This window comes from Salmo salar, chromosome ssa22, assembly GCF_905237065.1.
Source record: "Salmo salar chromosome ssa22, Ssal_v3.1, whole genome shotgun sequence".
NCBI lineage: Eukaryota > Metazoa > Chordata > Actinopteri > Salmoniformes > Salmonidae > Salmo > Salmo salar.
This window is the reverse complement of record NC_059463.1, coordinates 33873852-33893702: the sequence shown is the minus strand read 5'-3', so window position 1 is coordinate 33893702 and position 19851 is coordinate 33873852. Positions and strand designations below refer to the sequence as shown.

The 19851-nt window shown below is 42.0% G+C and overlaps 2 protein-coding genes across 7 annotated transcripts in view; one reads left to right on the top strand and one right to left on the bottom strand.

Annotated features, from left to right (window-relative positions):
* Nucleotides 1-6332: 6332 nt before the first annotated feature.
* LOC106583289 (insulin-like growth factor-binding protein 6) lies at nucleotides 6333-9434 on the bottom strand. Its single transcript, XM_014167271.2, has 4 exons — nucleotides 8902-9434; nucleotides 8030-8064; nucleotides 7764-7886; nucleotides 6333-7513 (listed from the first exon to the last, which is right to left on the bottom strand). Exons 1-4 carry the CDS (start codon nucleotides 9242-9244, stop codon nucleotides 7400-7402), a joined length of 615 nt encoding a protein of 204 aa, XP_014022746.1. The 5' UTR covers nucleotides 9245-9434; the 3' UTR covers nucleotides 6333-7399.
* Nucleotides 9435-10892: 1458 nt separating this feature from the next.
* Nucleotides 10893-19851, top strand: part of LOC106583288 (SPRY domain-containing protein 3) — a 98066-nt gene continuing 89107 nt past the window's right edge. For 2 of the 6 annotated variants that reach the window (XM_045705076.1, XM_045705077.1), the window contains exons 1-3: nucleotides 10894-11019; nucleotides 11633-11758; nucleotides 13788-13863. In XM_045705076.1, coding sequence (XP_045561032.1) covers nucleotides 11743-11758; nucleotides 13788-13863 — 92 coding nt within the window. In that variant the 5' untranslated portion in view covers nucleotides 10894-11019; nucleotides 11633-11742. Of the gene's footprint in view, nucleotides 11020-11632; nucleotides 11759-13787; nucleotides 13864-19851 lie in introns of all 6 variants that reach the window. The other 4 variants (XM_045705075.1, XM_014167268.2, XM_014167270.2 and 1 more) reach the window with 3 other exon arrangements.

Genomic DNA, 19851 nt, shown 5'->3' with positions numbered 1-19851 from the left:
ACAGGTACAAAAGTATCTATATCCACAGTAAAACGAGTCCTATATCGACATAACCTGAAAGGCCGCTCAGCAAGGAAGAAGCCACTGCAACAAAACCACCATAAAAAAGCCAGACTACAGTTTGCAACAGCACATGGGGACAAAGATCGTACTTTTTGGAGAAATGTCCTCTGGTCTGATGAAGCAAAAATAGAACTGTTTGGCCATAATGACCATTGATATGTTTGGAGGAAAAAGGGAGAGACTTGCAAGCAGAAGAACACCATCCCAACTGTGAAGCACAGGGGTGGCAGCATCATGTTGTGGGGGTGCTTTGCTGCAGGAGGGACTGGTGCATCATGATAGCATCATGAGGATGGGAAATTATGTGGATATATTGAAGCAACATCTCAAGACATCAGTCAGAAAGTTAAAGCTTTGTGGCAAATGGGTCTTCCAAATGGACAATGACCCCAAGCATACTTCCAAAGTTGTGGCAAAATGGCTTATGGACAACAAAGTCAAGGTATTGGAGTGGCCATCACAAAGCCCTGACCTCATTCCCGTAGAAAATGTGTGGGCAGAACTGAAAAAGCGTGTGCAAGCAAGGAGGCCTGATTCAAACCTGATTCAGCTACACCAGCTCTGTCAGGAGGAATGGGCCAAAATTCACCCAACTTATTGTGGGAAGCTTGTGGAAGGCTACCCAAAACATTTGACCCAAGTTAAACAATTTAAAGACAATGCTACCAAATACTAATTGAGTGTATGTAAACTTCTGACCCACTGGGAATGTGATGAAAGAAATAAAAGCTGATATAAATCATTCTCTCTACTATTATTTTGACATTTCACATTCTTAAAATAAAGTGGTGATCCTAACTGACCTAAGACAGGGAATTTTTATTAGGATTAAATGTCAGGAATTGTGAAAAACTGAATTTAAATGTATTTGGCTAAGGTGTATGTAAACTTCCGACTTCAACTGTATATCGTTTTCTTCGTATATATTTTGAATCTCAATTTCCATCTACGGACTGAACATACTCTCTTGCAACCCGCCTCACCCAATGTGGTACCGATCTACTATTTTTTACACTTTAGAACCGAACCCCCATCAGAAGCTAGCCAGCTAACTAGCTTCTAGCTAGTAGTCAGTTAGCCACTGCTAGCGGTCATCACTGTTAACTCGGACATCAGCCAGCCTCAGCCCGGTCAATTCCTGCCAGTCTGCACAGCGCGATATCAACCCAGAGCATATCGGACTGCTCTACCACATATCCGGATTCCTACCGCAAGCTTTGAACCATTACACCGGATCATCGCAGCTAGCTAGCTGCTATCCGAGTGGCTACTCCGGGCTAACGTCTCTGTCCCGAAGCAAGCACCAGTTAGCCAATTCTTTGGCTACAATATCGATTTTGCCAATTGGCCTGGACCCTTTTACTGCGGACATGGAGCCCCGGCAATCCATCACGACTGGTCTACCGACGTAACCGTCGGAGGGGGTCTTATCAGGCTATCCTGTTACGATGTCGCGGAAGAACCATCTACTAGCCCCGGCCCGCTAGATTTTCTGAAAGCTGTGTCCCCTGCTCGCCTAGCGTAGTAGTGACTACTGAACGGCACCCTGACTCACCTATTGCTGCTCTTTTGACCCTATGATCACTCGGCTACACAGCTGATGCCCCCTGGACTGTTTCAATAACACGGTACCTCATTTTGTTTACCTGTCGGCACCAGCCTCGAACTCAGGTCCTGTATGTACCTAACTAACCCGCTCTGCCCATTCATCGCCATTTACCCGTTGTTGTCTTAGCTCTCCTGATCAACACCTGTGTTTGCTTTATGCCTCTCTCTAATGTCAATATGCCTTGTCTACTGCTGTTTTGGCTAGTTCTTACTGTTTTATTTCACTGTAGAGCCCTCAGTCCCACTCAAAATGCCTTAGAGAGCTCTTTTGTCCCACCCCATACACATGCGGAGACCTCACCTGGCTTAATTGGTGCCTCCAGAGATGAAACCTCTCTCATTGTCACTCAACGCCTAGGTTTACCTCCACTGTACTCACATCCTATCATACCATTGTTTGTACATTATGCCCTGAATCTATTCTACCACGCCCAGAAATCTGCTCCTTTTATTCTCTGCCCCCAACGCACTAGACGACCAGTTCTTATAGCCTTTAGCCGTACCCTTATCCTACTCCTCCTCTGTTCCTCTGGTGATGTAGAGGTTAACCCAGGCCCTGTAGCCCCCAGTTCCACTCCTATTCCCCAGGCGCTATCTTTTGTTGACTTCTGTAACTGTGAAAGACTTGGTTTCATGCATGTTAACATCAGAAGCCTCCTCCCTAAGTTTGTTTTAATCACTGCTTTAGCACACTCCGCCAACCCTGATGTCCCAGCCATGTCTGAATCCTGGCTTAGCAAGGCCACCAAAAATTCTGAAATTTCCATCCCCAACTACAACATTTTCCACCAAGATAGAACTGCCAAAGGGGGTGGAATTGAAAATCTACTGACCTAAGACAGGGAATTTTTACTAGGATTAAATGTCAGGAATTGTGAAAAACTGAATTTAAATGTATTTGGCTAAGGTGTATGTAAACTTCCGACTTCAACTGTACATAGATAAACCTATCTTTTAATATTCAATTAGTAGCAAATTGGTTTGTGGGGAGATACAACAGGTTTGAATAAAACAGAACGAGTCAAGAAGTGAATTTATCATCAGATTACATGATGATGAATATACTCTCCATTTGAGAGTTACTCTTTGTCAAACATTGAATGCAGTGAGTAGGCTACAGTACTTGTTGAAGAGATGGTTGTTGACTTTGATTTTGGTATTGGCTTTGAAGTCATCAGGAAGAAGCATGACAGGGACAGGCACCTGGACCAGGTCATTAATCTGCAGACAGTGGACACTGTTAGAACACACACACACACACACACACAATAATAATATCAACAAAAACATGAATTTCATCAACGTACCGAGTGATTGACTCCCCACATAAGGACACTTAAAACAGGGTCCCTGGATCGGAACACCTCCACTTTCTGCTGTACAAAATGTTTCTTCTTTGCCTTCGTTTTGGGAGCCAGGATACTCAAAGGGCTCGAGGTGGTACCGGAGAAGTCATTGCCCCGTTTAAGTAAACAATAATCTGAACGGGTTGCAACACTATTTTCTTTACATTAATTCACCTTGGTGCACCGGTTTGCCGCTCTCCCTTTGCCTTCTTATTTAAGTGTTTGACTCTGTTGACCCAATAGAAAAACAACCTCAGTTGACATCAAAGAAACTCGCCAACATCTGGAATCATTTGCCCAGTGTCTTGTCCAGCCTAGTACAACAGGTGTGCGATAATTTATGCGCTAGCGCTCCGCCCACACCAAATGCAGCAAAACAATTAACTTCTCATTAAATTCCCTTAGATTTGTACATTACTATCAATTGTTCCATATTGTTGCCGAACTAGGATATATTAACATTATCCTAAAAGGCTAGAATAGGACTTAAATTACACTAATGAGACTGTACATGTTCCCACTTCTCTAAGATTAAAATTTGTATTGTAATTTAATTGCAATTTTAACCTTATTCTGGACAAATGGAGTAGAGTTACAGTGCATTCAAAAAGTAGGGTAGAGTTACAGTGCATTCAGAAAGTATTCTGACCCCTTAACTTAACAGTGCATTCGGAAAGTATTCTGACCCCTTAACTTAACAGTGCATTCAGAAAGTATTCTGACCCCTTAACTTAACAGTGCATTCAGAAAGTATTCTGATCCCTTAACTTTTCCCACATTTTGTTACGTTACAGCCTTATTCTAAAATGTATTAAATAATTTTTTCCTCATCAATCTACACACAATACCCCATAATGACAAAGCAAAAACAGTTTTTTTAAATTCTTTTTTGCAAATGTATAAAATAAAATAAACTTAAATATCACATTTACATAAGTATTCAGACCCTTTGCTATGAGACTCGAAATTGACCACAGGTGCATCCTGTTTTACAAAAATTTCTACAAACCTGTTTTTGCTTTGTCATTATGGGTAATTGTGTGTAGAGCGATGAGGGGAAAAAAATGATTTAATCAATTTTAGAATAAGGCTGTAACCTAACAAAATGTGAAAAAAGCCACGGGGTCTGAATACTTTCTGAATGCACTGTACATGAGTTCAGGTCGTCCTTCCTAATTCAATTTGTGGAAATGGAACAAAACAGTGTTTGTTTGTGTGTATGTGTATACTGTGTCCATCTGTATATAAAGTTGCACATGCCAACTAATTGATTTATCATTCCTGTCTGTTGATAGGAGAATCTGTGTATTCTGTGTCTTTATTATAAGTCCCAGATTGTGTTTTTGGATGATACATAAAAAAAAAAAAAATATACTTTTAAACTTTGAAGAGCATACCAACTCTGAGAACCAACTCTGAGAGCCAGCCGTGAATTCTTTCTGGTCATATGAGAAAGATTTCTGGATTAAGGGCACACAGCCCAGCCACTACAACCATAGCGAGGTTATTTTCAGTCACAAACAGGTTTTTGTTGAACTGTAGACTGAATGCTGTTATGAGGCTCACATGGAACCTCTCAAATTTATATTATAAAGCAGGTAATCTTCAGCAGACATCTGGGACTAGCAAATTTACCCATCAACATCAGTTTGCTTTTAGTGTGCTTCCACTCAGAAACTTTCAATGATAAAATATCACATTTACTTATGTATTAAAAATGGTCAACATAAATAATTACATACAATAAAATATCATGTTCAGCAGGTACAGTACAAAATAAAACATTTTGTCATGCCCAATACAAAAACAAAAACCTTAAATAAAATGTAAAATTATTATAAAAAATACACACTGTGAATTAAATAATACATCAGCTTTTAATGTATATACAGTACCAGTCAAACGTTTGGACACACTTACTCGTTCAAGGGTTTTTCTTAATTTTTTTTACAATTTTCTAAATTGTAGAATAATATCGAAGACATCAAAACTTTGAAATAACACATATGGAATCATGTAGTAACCAAAAAAGTGTTAAACAAATAAAAAAATATTTTAGATTTTAGATTCTTGAAAGTAGCCACCCTTTGCCTTGATGAAAGCTTTGCACACTCTTGGCATTCTCTCAACCAGCTTCACCTGGAATGCTTTTCCAACAGTCTTGAAGGAGTTCCCATATATGCTGAGCACTTGTTGGGTGCTTTTCCTTCACTCTGCGGTCCAACTCATCCCAAACGATCTCAATTGGGTTGAGGTGGAGGCCAGGTCATCTGATGCAGCACTCCATCACTCTCCTTCTTGGTCAAATAGCCCTTACACAGCCTGGGGGTGTATTGGGTCATTGTCCTGTTGAAAACAAATGATAGACCCACTAAGCATAAACCAGATGGGATGGCGTATTGCTGCAGAATGCTGTGGTAGCCATGCTGGTTAAGTGTGCCTTGAATTCTAAATCACAGACAGTGTCACCAGCAAAGCACCCCCACACCATCACACCTCTTCCCCCATGCTTCACGGTGGGAACCACACATGCGGAGATCATCCGTTCACTTACTCTGTGTCTCACAAAGACATGGCGGTTGGAACCAACAATCAAAACATTTGGACTCATCAGACCAAAGGACAGATTTTCACTGGTCTAATGTCCACTGCTCGTGTTTCTTGGCCCAAGCAAGTCTTTTTTACTTATTAGTGTCCTTCAGTAGTGGTTTCTTTGCAGCAATTCGACAATGAGGTCCTGATTCGTGCGGTCTCCTCTGAACAGTTGATTTTGGGATGTGTCTGTTACTTGAACTCTTGTGAAGCATTTATTTGGGCTGCAATCTGAGGTGCAGTTAACTCTAATGAATTTATCCTGAGAGAACCAATTTCATCATAGCGCTTGATGGTTTTTGCGACTGCACTTGAAGAAACTTTCAAAGTTCTTGACATTTTCCAGATTAACTGACTTTCATGTCTTAAAGTAATGATCGACTGTCATTTCTCTTTGCTTATTTGAGCTGTTCTTGTCATAATATGGACTCAGTCTTTTACCAAATAGGGCAATCTTCTGTATACCACCCCTACCTTGTCACAACACAACGGATTGGCACAAACGCATTAAGAAGGAAAGAAATTCCACTATTTAACTTTTAACAAGGCACACCTGTTAATTGAAATGCATTCCAGGTAACTACTTCATGAAGCTGGTTGAGAGAATGCCAAGAGTGTGCAAAGCTGTCATCAAGAATCTCAAATCTCAAATATATTTTGATTTGTTTAACACTTTTTTTTTACTACATGATTCCATATGTGTTATTTCATAGTGTTGATGTCTTCAATATTATTCTACAATGTAGAAAATAGTAAAAATAAAGAAAAACCCTGGAATGAGTAGGTGTGTCCAAACATTTGACTGGTACTGTATGTTTACAAAAGACTATCTTATAGTATTAAAATTAGTCTGCTGCAATGTCAGTAAAAAGGTCGGAGGTGCTCTAGTAGTGCTGGAGTTTAAACGTCAGAATAATGTCAGATTTAAGAGCATAGCTTCAGAGTTATAAGAGAGACAGTGGATACATCATCAGAGACAAGCCTCATCACTAGGCCAGGAAAAAAAGCGGGTAAATGGAATTGTGTATGTAGTTTACTACAGGCCTACCAACTTTTGAGTTAGATTCTAAAATGAACTCACAACTCTGCGTCATAGCACAGAGTACAGATTTTGAAATGATAACAAAGTGCATAGCAATTCCATACCCATCTAGTCCACACTCACGAACGTACTTGCTAAATCATCTGTTTCTGGTCTGCATTGCATCATAACTCATCACTAGAGGGTGCTGTGAGACCAAACTAACAGGGATGGATAAAGAGAATGACCATGAGAAATGGAATTGGAAGGATTGTTCTTGTAGGTAGCATGGTGGGGCTCAATTACAATTTAAGGCAGTCAATCCAGGAAGTAAACTAAAATTACAAATGAATAATCTAAAAAATGACTTCTCAAACTGAAAAGTAGAAGTTATTTATATAAAAAAATATGTAAATGTCTGAATTTGAAATTAAATCACTTCCTGAATTGACTGCCTTCACTTCAAATTTAGTCCAACCCTAGTAGGTAGTAATGTAGTCGGTGAATTTGTATCTGTCCCAAATGGCACCTTATTCCCTACATAGTGCACTACTTAGGGAATAGGGTGCCATGTGGTACGCATCCTTTGGCTTGTATCAGCCATTTAGTGTATAGCACTTTGGGAAGTGCTTCCTCCTCCATCCATCGCTTTTCCTCCTTCTCTATCCCTCTCTTTTATCCTCATCTTGCTCTACTTTTCTTCCTCTCGATCCTCACCCTATGGCCAACATTCCAGACTGCAGGATAGGGTGGGCTGGACAGTGCCCTTTCATGCGTTGTCACAGATCAGGGTGCCCTCTGGGCTTGTGTGTGATGGGGTTGGTATGCCACTCTTGTCCACACACCAGCAGTGACCGCGATGCATGCCCCGAGACGACCGACACTGCCAGAGGGCACACACAGTGATAAAGCATATTTGAGATGTGAATTGTTGTATAGGACACAACTACACACACACATACACACACACACGTTACTGACCAGGCAAAGTCATAGTCTATTGAGCCCAGCTTACAACTCAATATTGAGTTAGCCCACTGAGCTCCTGTTTAGGCAATGTTATACTCATCATGCAAGCAAGCATGGTTCAGTGAACCACCTCTGCTACAAATACTGTTTGCTTATAAACGTACCTGCTTCTTTCTGAAGAAACCATGCTTGTCACAGTTGGGCATATATATATCAGCACAGTCTGACTGGAAGACCAGGGGCTGCAGACCTTTAAGTACAGTGTTAAGCAGCCTACGGCATGGAGCCTAGAGAGAAGAGAGAAAGAAAGAGAGTTTTCATTATTTTTTTAAAAAACACTACCACATATGCTTGTTCTATTGTCATTCAATTCTATTGCTCAACACAATCCTCCTAATATCCATCTGTAAGTAAATACAAGGGATTTTACCTTCTCCAGGTCTTCACTGGGTGTTGGGTGTGTGGCTGGATAAATATATGACAGCAGCTTTAGCATAGTGATGGATTACATTACCACAGTAACTGATTGATTACTGAGATATCTGATGAATGCAGTAACATAGACAAACCAGTAGCTAGAGTTGCATATCATGTTCACAGATTGGCACAACAGGTTGTAGAGCAGGGCTCTCCAACCCTGTTCCTGGAGAGCTACCATCCTGAATTAGCGGAGTTACAACTGAGGTTGGATTGAAAACGTACAGGAGAGTAGCTTTCCAGGAACAGGGTTGGAGAGCCCTGTGGTAGAGTTAAAGTACTAACTGCTGCTGATTTGAGGTTAACATCATGTCATTTTTATTATTTAAGTGAAGATAATTTCCCACACCCAAAACAAATTAATTCCTGGTGGAGTCTGAACAGATCTATTTTAAATACATGTTAAGTCTTATGGCTGAATTTGGAGCCCTCATACTAAGACTTGGTCCTGCCTCCACAATGTAAACTACTGTCAATTGTTTGCTCCATTACATCCTAGCTGTACTTCTCTGAAGCTTACTTCTGATTCACTAATGTTCTACTTCCACAGTCCAATACAATCTCACAATCGGGACCTGTCTTGTCACAACAAATTCATCAGCACAACATCTACATCTTTATTTATCTAAAATATACAGTGATGTGTCATGGCCATGTCCTGAGCAGGAAAAACTGGGCCCTAGTAATACAGGCTATAACTAGGTCGTGTGAACTGTCTGCAGAGGCTAAATTTACCATTGATTTTAGTTTACATAACCCCTCCTCCACCCCACCAGATACATGTAACTGAGTGGTGTCTCCCTCTCTGCTGTAGTAGGTGCTTACCTGTGGGCTGGGGCCTCTCAGAAGGGCTGGGCCCACTGGCGTTGCTACAGACTCCTCTGCCCTGCAGCAGGGCCTGGAGGGGGCTGGGGGACCCCAGTGGTGGGGTGCAGCGGAGTCCACGTGCACAGCTCAGAGTGTAGACCCCACAGGGCTCCCCCAGGGCCAGGACAGTGGTACTGAGCTCCCCAGACTGCTGCCTCTGTGTGGGGGCCCTGGCCACCTGGGAGCCCTTACTGGAGGGATTCCCTCCACTGAGAGGAGGCAGCCGGGAGGCTAGTGTCCATGGGCTGGAGAGGGCAAGCTGGAGGAACAGTAGGGCCAGAAGGTCAGGGTACAGAAGCATGTTTCCCGCAAGATACACGTTGTCCAACAACAACGAGTAAGTAATAGTCCAGGAGGTTCCTATTTGTTTCAATGCCAGGTAGGCTGTTGTCTGAGGTTTGTTCTTATTCAGCTCAGTTCCAGTTGTGGGTTGGGAGATGCAAGGCAGAGTGGATAGGAATCCCCTCTAGCTATGACAGAAGGATAATGAAGCAGACAGACACCAGAGACAGTGGCTTTTAAAGAGCCAAAAGGTAGAGAGAGAGAGGGTGGGGGAAGGAAAGCGGGAGAGAGAAATATTAGTCTCCCCTCTCGTTTTCAAATTGCTGAGCACACCCCTACTTCCCCTTGTCTCAGACACGCCTCTCCTTTACCAGGGCCAGCTGGTGAAATAGGGTTAGCCCTACCTAACCCCATCATGAATGTCCTATTATTCCTGTTTCATATTCAGCATGATTGTTTTACCACCAGTAATACATTTTATGTATGTGTTTTACAAGTAAGCATTACTGACCCATTTATTCAAATGAGAACAAATGAGAACATTACTTTATAGAAAACCTATTTGTGGGATTGAGTGTCACCTTCTGTGTAGGCCAATAGAAACTGAGAATACCCCTTGTAATCTGTGCTTTGATGGCTATTGTAGGGTGAAGAAGCCTGATAATTAGTCTGGACATTTTCCAACAGTAATCATGTTAAAGATTTAGATTTTGTTCATTTTATGACATATTGTTGGAACAATATACTCTACAAGTACATTAAACTTCCAGAGTGTGTTCTCTGCTAATTCTAAAAGTATGATCACCACCAACAGTGAATGGAAATTGATTCAAAAGGAACTCCTTCTGCTGGTGATTTGCTGAATGTGCAATCCTAATGGAGGTCTGTGATTAGTTAATGACCTATAATGTCAATTTTGGGGTATAAAATTGATGATATCCTTCAAAGTACCAGAAAGCCTACGCTGGCATGGTCGCCCACATGATTAATTCTTCCATCACAGGAAACGCATTCCTCTGTGTGTGTCACGATAATGGACTAGTGAATGACTTTGAGTGGGAAGACCACCTCTAAAAAATGACTTATTTAAAAAAATAAATGTTTTTTAAAAGAATGCTGTTTGATGCTAAAGCCAATCTGGCAACAAATATGTAAAGTCGAGGACAATTTGCTGGCAGTCCACGATACGAACGCTATTTTGTTCACACATTTCACAACCGAAAATGTTCCAAGCAATGTGCCAGAATCTATGGATGATTTTACCTATGGAAACCCCCCCTTTCCACACCTAACTAGAAGTACCCCCCACACAACTCTGAATTTCTCCTTACACACGCCTCCAACCCATAATTAGTCATTTATTATTTTTACTGTCACCTTAAATTCTCTCTCTCACTCATCCTCCATACCACACACATTATAGGCTAATACAAATGTTCACTGTCAAGAGCCAAGTCAATTTTGATGATCATGCTCTTTGAAAAGTAAACTAACAAAATATCCACTACATGTTATCAGAACTTACTACCACGGAAATATTATTTCCCCTGTCATATAGTCTACCCATAATATTAATATAACAGCTACAATAAAGAGTAGTTTATTTAGATTGCTGACGCAAGAGCTCGAAGTTTACCCGGGACCGTACATTTTTTCTAGAACGTAAATGTATCATGATGTCATTAGAAGGCGCCATTTGAACTCTGCGGAATTTGTTTTGATGGAGCTCGACGTACTGGAAATTGTAAACAACAACGAATGCGGCCACTTGAAAGATAGTAGTCTAAAGACAAGGTGGGCAACTTTTTTGTGTGTTTTATAAAAATATATAATGTTCCCGGACGTGTGAGGCGATATGCTACGTACGGAACTATGTTCTTCCTGTGTGTGAAGTTGTTAAGTGCTTGATGTGGATAGCTAGCAACCTAGCCAGCCAGCTAGCTATTTCCCTGTGGCGTAATTATTATTCCAAACAGTTGCAAAACGTTTCGGTAAGTCCCTCCCCGTTGCGTTCCATTTAAGAAACGTTTTGCAACAGAATCGGCGGAATGAATACAGCCCTGCTGTTAAAACGTTAGCTATGCAGTTGGCAACTGTAGCTAGTTAATTTAGCTATGTGTCATGCATTGGTAGGTATATAGCCAGCTAGTGTATTAAGTAGGTATTAAACCGTACATGAAATGTGTTATTATTAGACGCCCTCACCCAAGCTTGCTACTTTTGCCGGGCATTTAATTTTCAGTTTGATTTTGATCCAACTGAACCAAACAATGCCGGCGCAACACACCGGCCACCCCTGAGTCCATAATCCGTGCGTGGAGCCTGCTATTTATATGAAGCGGTCTCTGTAAAAAAATGATATGAGCGTAAGGGAAAAGCACCTCATGGTTCATGTCTCTGTCCTCAGGTAAACGATGGACGAAATCAACCTCCATTACCGCTTTATGAACTGGAGGCGGAGGATACGGGAGGTGCGGGCCGTGCGGTACCTCGAGCGGTTCAAGAGGATGATGAGGGATGGAGAAGTGCTCAGGTGGGTATGAAAACTGTCAGAATTATTTTTATTCGCCAAGTACATTTACACATACCCGGAATGCTGCTTGGTGAAGTATAGTATGAAGCATGAGAGATAATGACACTTTAGCCAGCCCAGTGTTCCTCAATTCTGGTTCTGAGTAAGGAATGTAAAGAGAAGGAACAGTCCGATTATTCAGACAGTTACAATTTACCCAAATGGACAATTTACTCAAATTCCTGGTCCTGGGGACCCAACTGGTCAAGAACGTGAAATATGTGATGCATTCTGGGTAAATTGTGACTGACTGACTGATCTACAAATAATAATAATAATTAGTTATTATGCAAGGTGATTATTGCAGTCATGTCAAACAAGCCCGTTGTGAGTGCAGGCTTTTGTTGCAGCTGAGTAGTAACACAATTTATTCAAACCCTTCGTGAGTTTTTATGTTTTTACATTTTATTTCACCTTTATTTAACTAGGCAAGTCAGTTAAGAACAAATTCTTATTTACAATGACGGCCTACCCCAGCCAAACGCGGACGACGCTGGGCCAATTGTGCTCTGCCCTATGGGACTCCCAATCACGGCCAGATGTGATACAGCCTGGAATCGAACCAGGGACTATAGTGACGCCTCTTGCACTGAGATGCCGTGCCTAAGACCGCTGCACCACTCGGGAGCCTTGCATGGCCCGGTTCCCCGGCTGGGTGGAGATTTCTCCTTAGGACCAATGGAATGGTTGATAATGAGCAAACCATGCCACCTGGGGCACCGGGCCATGCAAAACGAATCACCTACTAGCACTGCTCGTGCTTTGAAATCCACAAGGTGAAATCCACATGGTGATTCTATTGTTCTAAGGGTTGGGCTAGATGGTGATGGACTGAGAGATTAGCCAATTAAAACAAGCGATTGTTTCATCTGCTTCTGCCATAGACTTCCAGTCAAGTCCAGATGCAGACAATTACATTGATGGAAGAAACAATCTATCCGCAATATTAAAGCTGATCCACCCCCTTCAAATAAAATAAAAAAGTCCCGTCCTGAGGAGCTCGGAAGCCAGACATCTCTAAAGAAAGAGAGCCGGCTGGTGGGCGAGATTAGTTTGTACTGGGACCAGGATTGATTGCTTTAGACCAGGGGTCTCCAACAGGTAGATTGCTAGCTACCAGTAGCTCGCAGCCAAGCTATGAGTAGCTCACCAATCAATTCTGAAAGTACATGCAATTTTTCATGTATTCCATCGCAAACTGTCATAGGCTACTATACAATCAAAGCCACATTGTCATTATCCCACTCTTGGTTAGCCACTATTGGCTTAAAAAGCCAAACGTAACACAATATCTGCCAATTAATTTCCAGCAATTGTCCGTCTGTCTGTGCGCACGTTTGTCTTTCACTATGTATGTAGCCAGTTAGCGATACTAATTATAACCGTCTTATGGGTATACAGAAAGATTTTCCCCAAAAACCTTCTAAGTTAAATGTTAATGGCCAAGTAGGCTTAACTGACATAACTATATCACAATTATTTGTATCAATTGGGTGGCCATTGTTTTGCTAACTCTGCCATGACGAGTTGCAGTAGCAGGCCTAACAGCAGAAACATCTCTAGACCGACACATTACTCTCTTGCTAGATGTGCAATTAAAGAGGAATTACACTAAAATCAACAATGGTCTTCTGATTTGTCATGGACTCAGAACATTCATTTTCGTTGTGTCTCTATGAATAATTGTAATATTAAGAATAAAAACCAAAACAATCCCAAACCAGGAAAAATAAATCACAGAATCACAGAATACCAAAAACGGTTTTTATATTTTAGCCCCCTTAACCATTATTTTACCAGGTATATTGACAGAAAACACGTCTCTTGTTCCCGGGGAAGAGTTGCAGGGTAGAGGAGCAGAGAAGTATGTGCCTAATTTGACAAGTTAAAGAACAACTGTATGTTGTGTAGCATATGCTTGTATGTTTGTTGAGTACATTTGCAAATGCGATACGATTAATGTAAACACATTTCTAAAATTCTGTTACAGTTACCAAGGCAACTCTGATGATGTTGGCTGCTACGTGGCTCCAAGGCCGTTATCCAAAGGAAACTGCTACTTTGAGGTAGGATTCAATACAGAGTTAGTAACAGTGCCTTCAGGAAGTATTCACAGTCCTTGACTTTTTCCACATTTTGTTGTGTTACAGCCTGAATTTAAAATGGATTAAATTAAGATTTTTTTTAATCACTAGCACAGTACCCCATAATGAGTGGAATTATGTTTTTTGACATTTTTACAAATTAATCAAAAATGAAAAGCTAAAATGTCTGGTCAATAAGTATTCGACCCCTTTGTTATGGCAAGACTAAATAAGTTCAGGAGTAAAAATGTGCTTAACGAGTCACATAATAAGTTGCATGGACTGTCCAATAATAGTGTTTAACATGATTTTTGAATGACTACCTAATCTCTCTACCCCCACACATACAATTCTCTGTAAGGTCCCTCAGTTGAGTAGTGAAGCAATTGGATTAACTATTTATTTACTAACTAGCTAAATAATCACACAGAAGTACACAAACACACACAGGTTATACATTGGTTACTAACATGATACAATGAAAAGTCCCTAGTGGACTAAACCGATATAACGGCTTGTTACACCAAATGAAAAGGGAGAGGCAGGTAAGAAAGAGTGGGAGAAAAGACAAAGGACTCCACTATCGTACACACAGCTGATAACTAGGCTCATGGAAATGGTAATACTTTGCACATGAACAGCCACTCATTCGAAAGGAATTGCAATGTACATATTTACGAGTGTATACCTTTGTTGTCTCTCTGTTGAAATTGCTGGTCCATCTGCTGGAGAGTCAGTCGACAGAAAGTCTCTTGTTTGTCCACCAGAGATCAAAGTATTTCGTAGTTGTAGCTTTTTCCCTTTGTTCTGGAAGTGTCGGTAAAAATGGACACGTCAGACGTACCAATGGTCGTTTGATAGGGAAATGTTCTCCAGAATGGATTTTCAGAGTACCACCCGGTGGTTCTCGGTCACATTTACCAGACTAAAGTACTTAAACAGCTGCAGACTGAATGTTCCTTTGTAGTCTTTAGTTTTGTAGATTTATTAACCATTCGTGACGTCTGGTTCAACACCGGCTAGTTGAGGTAATCTATACGTTTAGGTGTGGGCGATGTGACTATGCATAGGTAACAAACAAACAGCGAGTAGCAGCAGTGTACAAGGGGGGTCAATGTAAATTGTCCGGTGGCGATTTTTATGAATTGTTCAGAAGTTTAATGGCTTGGGGGTAGAAGCTGTTGAGGAGCCTTTTGGTCCTAGACTTGGCGCTCTGGTACCCCTTGCCGAGCGGTAGCAGAGAAAACAGTCTATAACTTGGGTGACTGGAGTCTCTGACAACTTTATGGGCTTTCCTCTGACACCGCCTATTATATAGGTCCTGGATGGCAGGAAGCTTGGCCCCAGTGATGTACTGGGCTGTTCACACTACCCTCTGTAGCGCCTTACGGTCAGATGCCAAGCAGTTGCCATACCAGGCCGTGATGCAACCAGTCAGGATGCTCTTGATGGTGCAGCTGTAGAACCTTTTTAAGATCTGGGGGCCCATGCCAAATCTTTTCAGTCTCCTGGGGGGGGAAAAGGTTTTGTCGTGCCCTCTTCACGACTGTCTTGGTGTGTTTGGACCATGCTGGTTCGTTGGTGACGTGGACACCAAGGAACTAGAAACCCTCGACCCGCTCCCCTACAGCCCCGTCGATGTTAATGGGGGTCTGTTCGGCCCACCTTTTCCACGATCATCTCCTTTGTCTTGCTCACATTGAGGGAGAGGTTGTTGTCCTGGCACCACACTGCCAGTTCTCTGACCTTCCTATAAGCTGTCTCATCGTTGTCGGGGATCAGGCCTACCACTGTTGTGTCGTCAGCAAACTTAATGATGGTGTTGGAGTCGTGTTTGGTCATGCAGTCGTGGGTGAACAGGGAGTACAGGAGGGGACTAAGTACACACCCCTGAGGTGCCCCAGTGTTGAGGATCAGTGTGCAGACGTGTTGTTGCCTACCCTTACCACTTGTGGGCAGCCCATCAGGAAGTCCAGGATCCAGTTGCAGAGGGAGGTGTTTAGTCCCAGAGTCCTTAGCGTAGTGATGATCTTCATGGGCACTATGGTGTTGAATGCTGAGCTGTAGTCAATGAAAAGCATTCTCACATAGGTGTCCCTTTTGTCCAGGTGGGAAAGGGCGGTGTGGAGTACGATTGAAATTGCTTCATATGGGGCGGCAGGTAGCCTAGTGGTTTGAGTGTTGGGCCAGTAACCGAAAGGTTGCTAGATCAAATCCCAAAGCTGACAAGGTAAAAATCTGTCATTCTGCCCCAAACAAGGCAGTTAATCCACTGTTCCTAGGCCGTTATTGTAAATAAGAATTTGTTCTTAACTGACTTGCCTAGTTAAATAAAAAATAAAAAGATCTGTTGGGGCGGTATGCGAATTGGAGTGGGTCTAGGGTATCCAAGGGAGAATGTTGATGTGATTTGGGGCAAATCCAAAGCAACACATTACTGAGTACCACTCTCAATATTTTCAAGCATAGCGGTGTCTGCATCACCGGAAACCAGATTGCATAGCGGAGAAGGTACGGTGGGATTCTAAATGGTCGGTAATCTGTTTGTTAACTTGGCTTTCGAAGACCTTAGAAAGGCAGTGTAGGATAGATATAGGTCTGTAGCAGTTTGGGTCTAGACTATCTCCCCCTTTGAAGAGGGGGATGACCGCGGCAGCTTTCCAATCTTTGGGGATCTCAGACGATACGAAAGAGAGGTTGAACAGGCTAGTAATAGGGGTTGCAACAATTTCGGCAGATAATTTTAGAAAGAGAGGGTCCAGATTGTCTTGCCCGGCTGAGTTGTAGGGGTCCAGATTTTGCAGCTCTTTCAGAACATCAGCTATCTGGATTTGGTTGAAGGAGAAATCGGGGAGGCTTGGGCGAGTTGCTGTGGAAGGTGGAGGGCTGTTGATCGGGGTAGGGATAGCCAGGTGGAAAGCATGGACAGCCGTAGAAATAAGGCTTATTGAAATTCTCAATTATAGTGGATTTATCAGTGGCGACAGTGCTTCCTAGCCTCAGTGCAGTGGGCAGCTGGGAGGAGGTGCTCTTATTCTCCATGGACTTTACAGTGTCCCTGAACCTTTTTCAGTTTGTGCTACAGGATGCAAATTTGTGCTTGAAAAAGCTAGCCTTAGCTTTCCTAACTACCTGTGTATATTTGTTCCTAACTTCCCTGAAAGTTTCATATCACGGGGGCTATTCGATGCTAATGCAGAACGCCACAGAATGTTTTTGTGCTGGTCAAGGGCAGTCAGATCTGGAAAGAACCAAGGGCTATATATGTTCCTAGTTCTACATTTTTTAGAATGGGGCTTGCTTATTTACGATGGTGAGGAAGGCACTTTTAATGAATAACCAGGCATCCTCTACTGACGGGATGAGGTCAATATCCTTCCAGGATACCCGGGCCAGGTTGATTAGAAAGGCCTTCTCGCTGAAGTGTTTTAGGGAGCGTTTGACAGTGATGAGGGGTGGTCGTTTGACCGCAGACCCATTACGGATGCAGGCAATGAGGTAGTGATCGCTGAGATCTTGGTTGAAAACAGCAGATGTGTATTTGGAGGGCAAGTTGGTTAGGATGATATCTATGAGGGTGCCCGTGTTTACAGATTTGGGGTTGTACCTGGTGGGTTTATTAATAATTTGTGTGAAGTTGAGGGCATCAAGCTTAGATTGTAGGATGGCCGGGGTGTTAAGCATGTCACAGTTTAGGTCACCTAGCAGCACGAGCTCTGAAGATAGATGGGGGGCAATCAATTCACATATGGTGTCCAGGGCACAGCTGGGTGCAGAGGGTGGTCTATAGCAAGCAGCAACAGTGAGAGACTTGTTTCTGGAAAGGTGGATTTTTACCTAAAGACCAGCAGGCATATGCTAATAATGGTTGCTTGACGCTCCATTGCTGGTGAGCTTGCAAACAGTTAATGTTTGATTACGAAACAATTTTTGGAGCTGCATATTTATGGCAATCCTCTCTCCCTACAATTTAAAGTTTGCACTGCATCCGATTCTTCTATAGATGTACGCTAGCTCACCTGACCTGTGTTGATTTGACTGTTTGCTGGTCCAACCAGACGGCAGAGTGCATTTTCACTAGCAAATTTCTTTCACGTTTTTTTTGTTGCAAGGACCGATGTTGCGGCTACTGTCTCTAGCTGCGTGTAGAGTAATCCCCAGACTCTGTGATGTAACGTTATAAAACATGGCCATACCATTTCAAGTCATGTGACTCAAGTCCAAAATATGCCTCTCATGTGTTCCCACACTGTTTTACCCTGTTCTCAAACTGTTCCCTGCTGTAGTATAGGCTAGTGTTTTGACAGTTCAAGTCGAGCATAGTAAATCTGAGCCCATCGCCAGTCACACCCTGTAGATTAACTGCTGTCTACGCTCAGAGAACTGCACAGTTGCTAAATTTAGCTGACACATTTGATTAAAAATAGTTTGCAGACCAAATCAAACCGTGTTATTTTTGGATCCTTTCTTTTTTAACAAATGATCTGACAAATGGATCAAACATGGTAGTTTTTCCAGTGTAAAATAATTCAGTGTGTAAGATAACTTCCCAGTTATTCACCAGTACCTTTTTTAATAAGAGTGCCTCCAGGCTAAATCATAAAGGCAGCAGGCTCGTTAAAAATCATCCTGGGTTTTGGGAAAGCTCAGGAAAGGAGGACTTGGCTGTACGTTTTGGGATAGGGAAAGGTCGGGTTCTGGTATGTAGTGTTGGCTTCCTGTATGCTATGCCAGGGCAGTGAGTGTTTATGGAGGTAGAGTGATTTGTGAGGGAGTCCTGCTTGTGTCTGTTAGTCCAAAATGGCACCTGTCCCTATTCCCTTTAAAGTGTACTACTTTTGACCAGGGCCTATAGGGCTCTGGTCAATAGTAGTGCACTATATATGGTAACGGCATGCTATTTGGGATGTACAGTATGACATTGGAGGACTGATTGGGCAGAGATAATGTGTGTCTGACTGAACGCCCGCGCCTGCTTTAACTTTCATGGAAGGAAAATCATATTAGAGGTCTACCGATTAATCGGAATGGCCGATTAATTAGGGCACATTTCAAGTTTTCATAACAATCGGTAATTGGTATTTTTGGCTGCCGATTTTTATTTTATTAATTATTATTATTTTTTTTTACTATTTTTTGTTATACACCTTTATTTAACTAGGCAAGTCAGATTAAGAACACATTCTTATTTTCAATGATGGCCTAGGAACGGGGGTTAACTGCCTTGTTCAGAGGGGATTCGGGGATTCGTTTTTGCAACCTTCTGGTTACTAGTCCAACACTCTAACCACCTGCCTTACATTGCACTCCACGAGGAGCCTGCATGGCAGGCTGACTACCTGTTACACGAGGGCAGCAAGAAGCCAAGGTAAGTTGCTAGCTAGCATTAAACTTATCTTATAAAAAAATATCAATCTTAACATAATCACTAGTTTACTACACATGGTTGATGATATTACTAGTTTATCTAACGTGTCCTGCGTTGCATATAATCGATGCGGTGCCTGTTAATTTCTCATCGAATCACAGCCTACTTCGACAAACGGGTGATGATTTAACAAGCACATTTGCTAAAAAAGCACTGTCGTTGCACCAATGTACCTAACCATAAACATCAATGCCTTTCTTTAAAATCAATACACAAGTATATATTTTTAAACCTGCATATTTAGTTAATATTGCCTGCTAACATGAAATTGTGTCACTGCTCTTGCGTTCGTTGCCTGGCTCATTGCGAACTAATTTGCCAGAATTGTACATAATTATGACATACCATTGAAGGTTGTGCAATGTAACAGGAATATTTAGACTTAGGGATGCCACCCGTTAGATAAAATACGGACCGGTTCCGTATTTCACTGAAAGAAAAAAACGTTTTGTTTTCGAGATGATAGTTTCCGGATTCGACCATATTAATGACTTAAGGCTCGTATTTCTGTGTGTTTATTATGTTATAATTAAGTGATTTGA